Below are 7,349 nucleotides of genomic sequence, written 5' to 3' on the forward strand. Positions count from 1 at the left end.
TAAGGCTAGGAAAACGTTGAATTGCTTTTAACATACTGTATTTTTTGAGTCAAAAAGTATAGACCTGTTTAATAAAACATAGCAAGGTAGCAAGTGAAGTTACACCTTAAAATACAAGATGATGATTGCTGTAACATTATAACCATTACTAATATCTAAACTTAGGTATGTGTGGTTAGATAGTAACAGGAACAGTTGTCCTGGTAACAGGATAAAAATATCACTGTAAATATATCTATGAAGAGGAAATACCATGGTGTACTGTAGTGTATACAATGGATAGACAATTATACATGAGAGTAATAATAATCAACATTATAACTTCTCAGTAAGTAAATAGGGCTGAATCGTATTAAACGCTACCGAGAAATCTAAAAACAATATTCTAGCATAGTTATTCGGATATTCAAGATGAGCATACAACTTTTGCGTGAGAGTCATAACTGCATAAACTACTTCCCCCTTTTCCCGGTAAGCAAATTGATGGCTATCAATCATACCCTTCGTTTCACAAATTAATGAATTTTTCATAAATTTTTCTAAGTATTTTATTGGAATTGCAGTTAATGCCACAGGTCTAAAGTCATTACAGATGGTAGCTTTATCGTGTTTTGGTACTGGTGTGATAATGGCCGACTTCCAAAGTTTGGGTACACGACACAAACCAACTGACCATTGAAATAATAAATGAAAAGTATGCTTTAATTGAAAGTAACATGTCTGAAATGAGATCAGGCCCTGCGGCTTTTTTTGGACACAACATTCCTAAGTGTTTTCTCCACATCATTTAAGTTAATTAAAATATTATTTTCTTCTCTTACTGAACCTATGAGTTTTTACTTTTGAATGTTGCTAATCTCCGAAAAATCCCAATCATCGTACCTAACAAAAAAAGAATTTAGATTGTTAGCCGTAATACTAATATCTTCAACATTCGATGCAATTTTAAATTTTTCAGCTTAATCATTCTTTTCCAAACACTTTGAATATCACCAGACTCAAAATTTCCTTCTATGTGTTTGGCGGAATAAGGTTCATCTCCCAAAATTACATGTTTCACTTCCCGCTGAAGGCGTTTACTAGCTTCAGATTCGCCCTGCTTAAATTTTGAGTATTTATCTTCCATTAATAATCTTAACTTGGTTTGTTATTTGCATAAGTTTTAACATTTTTTGTAGGTACAATGGAATCTTCACAAAACTTAATATATGCTGAACATCGTTAAAATCGTTTTAACCCTGGGAGTAGCCACATCCTTATATTTTCACTCAACATCAATCATGTTCGGATTGAGAAGAGCATTGATACGCCTAGTGCCATGCCTGTCCTTTTTTTCCCAAAAAATGTCAAAAAACAAATTCCATTACTAGCGAACTGTATAGTCAAAGTTAAGCATTTTATAATTTTATTTCACAAACGTATCCAACTTTTCTTTCGGTGCAGTCTGCATACAATTCTTGGTAACGCAGGTCCACCTCAGTACAGCTGATGCGTCGGTTTGATGAGAAAGCGTGATCTTAAAGAGTATTCATCAATTTCGATCATACTTCCATTGCTGTAATAGTAGGTCGATCCGACATAGTTCCAATCCAGGTAGACAGATTGTATCCAAGGCACAAAATTATATAATATTGCCATGTCATTTGGTGATGTCACAGAGATATATGATGCAACATTTGTGTCAATTGTGTACTTCTCGCACAGCTTACTGTCTGCAAATTTATTCAGACTCACCATGTCTTCGATTACCTTGATGCATCGGTTTCCAGGAGTGGTGTACCAGGTGGTCGGACAACTACTGTAACACACCACAAAAAGAAGCAGCAAAATCAGGAATTTTACCTTTGGAGAATAAAATGGATTGTGTTTGACGTACAGTGGTGGAATTTTTCAATCATTTTCTTTTCCCGTTTTTCTTACGCTTTTCAAAGTGTATACAATACCCTTTAAATACGTAAAAAAATCACGGCACTACATGATGCTCATGTTAGGCGTAACGCTGGATTATAATTTGCCCTACCATAGCTAGGCTCTATGAAACAAATATGTTTCGGCAGTTTCTACACTTCCATTTGAGAATTATTTTAATTGAAAACTCAATTGTTCTAAACATTACAAAATGGCATAGATAGCGCCCTTTACTGATTTAAGTGGAAACATGACAAAATTTGATGGTCTAAACTATGTTTAAATAAACGATAATATTTAAACTTATATTGTGATCTCATTATTTCATAATAATTTTTATTTGTCAATGATAGTAACTCTCAACCCACGATCATTAAGAAAATTATATTTATTATAAATATATTGATCATGTCAACCAAATCCATAGGAACAAAATGAATTGTTAAATTTCATTGCCCAGCACACTTCGTTTCTTTATTAATTGAAATTCAAAACAATTACACAAATATCTATTTGGACCAACTGAAACAATGTGTAACCAGAAGAGTAGAGGTCCTGACTAAGATTTGTATGCACTTATATTAATTTATGAGAGTATATCTCAACTGACATAGACTAATATGAACCCTGGGAACAACATGGGATGTGTGCCAAAATATGTATCCGGGATAAACAGCCTTAAAATGGCCACACCTATGTTTAAATGGAAACACCCCTTTTTCATTGGAAGCTCTACATTAGGCTAGACAATGTCATATTGCAAAAAAGTTTTTTTTTTCTTAAAGAACACTATGATGAGGGGATACTATTTCAGAAATCTCAACTTAATCACAAGTCTCGTTCAAATGGAAATTAGCTTAAATAATATGCAAAATAGGGGAGAAGCCCCTTTTTTAGGAAGTGCTATATTAACGGTAGGCTAGACAAACTAAACGTATTGCAAACAGGGGTTTTCTTAATTTAATGAATATATAAGAAGAAGGGTGTTTGAAGTAAAACTTTAAACCAGTGAATCCCAACCCTGGGGTCCGCGAAAAATAATTGGGGGTAAACCAAGTCAAAGGGGTCGGCAGGGGTCCGTGGAGAATGTGGGGTCCGCACAAATTGTGGGGTTCCGCTAGATTATTAGAACAACATTTTAATAATTCCATTATTTTTTCTTGTCTTACAATAGTGTTGATCATGCCTTGACAATAATAAAATACCTTGATAGGCATGACTTCCTTCACTGTAAATTGTTTTAATCGGCATTATATTTTAATTCCAATATTTTATTAGTTATCTGATAGAATCTTTTGTATTAGTTTTTATGTTCTCTATGTAAATACGTTTGGTATAGGAGAGCCACTTAATAGTGGCAATCTTCAGGCAATGTACATTTTGTTTCTAGTTTTTTTTGCATTGGATACCTGGATATTGAATAAAATTTAAAAATCAGAACGGAGCACTAAATTAGACAAAATTAAAAGTAGAGTAAATCCCCTATCTGTAAAATTTACTGTCTGACATGTACCCCTCCCCTCCTGTCTATGTCGATTTCCAAGATCCAAGATGTCGTAATTTCGAGAATCATCAATAATCTTATTGGAGGAATATCATGACTCGCCCTAAATTGTAAACATTAAAAATTAAATGGGGGTGGCGATAAAAGAATATTACCTTCAAATTTTGAGTGCGACATTGCCATTTCCGGTCATCTAGAATGGCATAAGCATAAAAGAAATTGTACCTCAGCCACAACTATGGTAGGGCTAAGGTGGCTAGGAGTACTATTTGGACATGAAGGTGCGTGAAGATTGTGGCATGTCCAGAGGGTTCCGCGAACGCAAAACGTTTGGGAATCACTGCTTTAAACCGTAGCTATTCCATCTGAATATATTGCAAACAAGGGTTGTTTTTAATATAAATGAATGCACACGATGGGAGGATAAAATTGCAAAAATCACACTCTGGTCGGGTATCCTGCTCATATGCAAATTAGCTTAAATATGCACAAAAAAAAAGGAGAATTATAGGTTAAGCTCCTTTTTTATTTGAAGTACTAAACTGTGGGCAAATATTGCCAAGATTTGTCTTTTATAAACACTTCAAATGATAAGCGGGATACAATTTTAGAAACACACCGTAGTCACACTCCATTTTCTCACAAAATCGACTATATAATTTTAATGGTTTCATTTGAAAATCTGGGGTGATCGGATTATAAAACTAGATGTTTTAAATTTATAATCATCTATATATACTTACAATTAATGCAAAATTGAGTGATCGTTTTTCTTTCAAAATTGACTACCTCTTATGCTTTTGCATAGAAAAAAGGTAAAAAATTAGAGCTTCTTTTAACCATAACTTTGGAACGTCAGGTCGCTAAACTTCGGAGTGAACGGTCAATTGTAGTTTATAAATTAAGCTTTCCTGCCATGTAAGCCCCATGCTAGTTGCTTAAATAACCATTGATTATTTTTTCTTCAAAATTTTGTATTCAGAACTGTTTTTACCTTGTCTATGAATGACGTCACGCGCTTAAGGCCAATAGCAGCTACGAATTTCGAGTTTTCTGCGGTTAGTGCGTTTATGCATAAAATGTGGGACAAATTTACCTGAATGAGATCTTGCCGAAAATAGGGGAATAGTTTTCATTATGATGGCGCCATGCCCCTTTTTATTTGAATGGTTACTTTAAACAGTAGGCGAGATAATCTGAAAACATTGCAAACTAGAGTTTTTTTGTTTGTAAATAAATACAATTGAAGAGGGGATCCCATTTCAGAAATATCACTTTATTCACACAAATCCCATTCAGATTGTCTAGCTTATTGTTTAAGTTAACACTTCAAATAAAAAGGGGCGTGACTCATGTGACCACGGTGTGAATTTTGAGATTTCATCTTATCATACGTGTTCATTTATATATATAAAAAAGCCCTTCTTATTTGCAAAATGTTCAGATTGTATTGCCCTATTTTTTGTTGGCATATTTAAGCTAATTTTTATATGAACAGGACATGTGACCATGGTGTAATTTCTAAAATTTCATCCCCTCATCACATATCTTCATTTATAAGAGAAAAACCCTTGTTTACAAGATGTTCAAGTTGTCTAGCTTACTGTTAAAAAATAGTGCTTCCAATCAAAAAAAGGGGCATGACCCTTATTTTGCATATATAAGCTAATTTCCATATGAATGACACTTGTGTGATTACTATGAGATTTCTGAAATTTGATCCCCTCATTTCATGTTTTCATTTATAAAAGAAAAAAAAAACATTTTTTTAGAATATGTTCATAATGTATAGCCTAATGTTTAAAGTGCACTTCCAACGAAAAAGGGGCGAGGTCATTTTAAAAAGGTGTGGTCATTTTCGGGATGTTCGTTCCAGATACAGATATTGGCACATATCCCATGTTGTTCCTTGGGTTAAAATTAGCGTATGTATCAGCTGAGATATTCTCTCACAAGGTAATTAAGTGCTTACAAATCTTAGTCAGGTCCTAGACTAAAGACGAGTAACGTTAACTATACCATTTGATGCGTAGAGGTAGTCTGCCTAGGTCAGCGTGTTGCCCTAACATTCGAGGAATTCCGACCAATACCTAAAATAAATCTACACAATTTTGTATGGACAGTTTAAATTTTAAGATTATAAAGCATTTCCCAGAATTAACATACTTAAGTTTAACATCATATATGATTCCAAAAATTAGCAGGTAAATATTAAGAGAGATTGTGGTTTACTAAAGTTTTAAAGGAAAGTAAAGCTTTGTTTGATTTTTGACTGTTATTTAGGATTGTTTTATCAAAAGTTCCGTTTGAATTAAAAATATACCCTTTAAAGATAAACGTTGTAACTGTACCAATTTAATTGCCTTTATATAACATTTTTGTTGTATATTTTCTAAATTTTGCACCTTTCTTAAATACAACCAGGTATCACAATAGTATGTAATTACGGCAAAATGTTGTTGCAATCACTTTACCGTGTCTCTTACAATAAAGAGAGCGTCTGCATGTAAGAGATGATTAATGTAACAGTCACTAAACTGTACATTATATTTATTTTGAATTAACGGATATACTAATATCATTAATAAATATATGGAAAAAGTGATGGACTCTAACTGAGCATTTAAAAGAATAACTTAGTTTGTTAACAATTTTGACGACGGGGCAGATAACTTGATATAAAGTTTCGTACATTCTACCACTGACTCCTATTTGTTTTAATTCATATAAAAGGAAAATTGTGATTAACAGAATCAATGAAACAAAAAAAATATTTTTCTTCTTTTTTATAGTTAAATATATTGAAATGATAGTGTTTAGAATGGAAATATTATGTAATTCTCTGTACCCCTTCCTAAAACCCGCTTTTTCCTCGTGGATTATATTGATTTCTTTAATATTAGAAAATACTGTTTTGTACACAAAGCGAGTTTTATTCAAGACATACCAATCTAACAAATTCTTCGTTATATAACTGAATCGCACTAGACAGATTTTTCCGTGACTGCTTTTTCTTTATCAATTATAAATTCTGTACTTCTGCCTGATCTACTGTACTGCTGTTTAGAGGATGTGTTTTTTTTTTTCATTTGCAATTCTCTAAATGTATTTATCATGACAGAGTTACATAACTTTGAGCATATAGGTAGGCACTCTTTCTTTTCTTTTCAAGCTTTTCCGATTTAGATTTTTACGCCAGATGTAGCCTCCGACTTGACTGAAGTCAATAGAAAGACGAATCTGGTGGTTCTTCAACGAGTTACCTTGTTGTTCTGGTAATGATGGAGCCCAGATAGTATGACATTATTCCAGTAAAGGGCGAAACGGAGTAAGATAGTCAATACGATTTTTATTTCTTAGCTACAACCATAAAGGTATATTCTGGTGAATCTTGAAATTTTGTTTATGCCATGTATTGATCATATATATGCCTATTCGAAATACGGTACTTAATATAACATGTTACCGTAAGCTAATTAAATGAAAAACAGAATGAATATATACTTTCCTACGTGGACGCCCATAAATCAGTAACAAACTTTGTATGTATATTATTTAATTTAAAGTACAGTATCTAAATGATATATGTATCCAGATATTGACTTACTTTTTCCATGACAGCGCGAAAAAATTATAACTCGGTTAATATCCAGACATTAAACAGTAAGTTGTTATAATGTATTGACTTGAAGTGTTACTGTGTCTAAACTAATTTCGTTTTATAGTACACCTCTACATATCATGCTTATATTATGCAAATATACAATATTGAGGGCGCTATTTCCTTTACAAGCGCGTTTACATAGTTCCACGTATGTTTCGGTACGATAATAAAAGACCTTGATAAAGACCTGAGGATAGGTCGAAATATTAGTTTGCTCCAATAAGTGTTTCTGAAGTCTATACATGGTATTCGTTTCCTATCTTATACACATCT

At 33.0% G+C, this 7,349-nt stretch overlaps 1 protein-coding gene across 1 annotated transcript; it reads right to left on the reverse strand.

Moving 5' to 3' along the window:
- Positions 1–1,382: 1,382 nt before the first annotated feature.
- LOC117111344 lies at positions 1,383–7,108 on the reverse strand. The gene is made up of 2 exons (XM_033254269.1): positions 7,020–7,108; positions 1,383–1,842 (listed from the first exon to the last, which is right to left on the reverse strand). Exons 1-2 carry the CDS (start codon positions 7,026–7,028, stop codon positions 1,477–1,479), a joined length of 375 nt encoding a protein of 124 aa, XP_033110160.1. The 5' UTR covers positions 7,029–7,108; the 3' UTR covers positions 1,383–1,476.
- Between the last annotated feature and the right edge of the window lie 241 nt (positions 7,109–7,349).

The sequence above is a fragment of the Anneissia japonica genome, unplaced genomic scaffold, assembly GCF_011630105.1.
Source record: "Anneissia japonica isolate Jap-2015-1 unplaced genomic scaffold, ASM1163010v1 scaffold22971_len15153_cov103, whole genome shotgun sequence".
In the NCBI taxonomy this organism is placed as follows: domain Eukaryota; kingdom Metazoa; phylum Echinodermata; class Crinoidea; order Comatulida; family Comatulidae; genus Anneissia; species Anneissia japonica.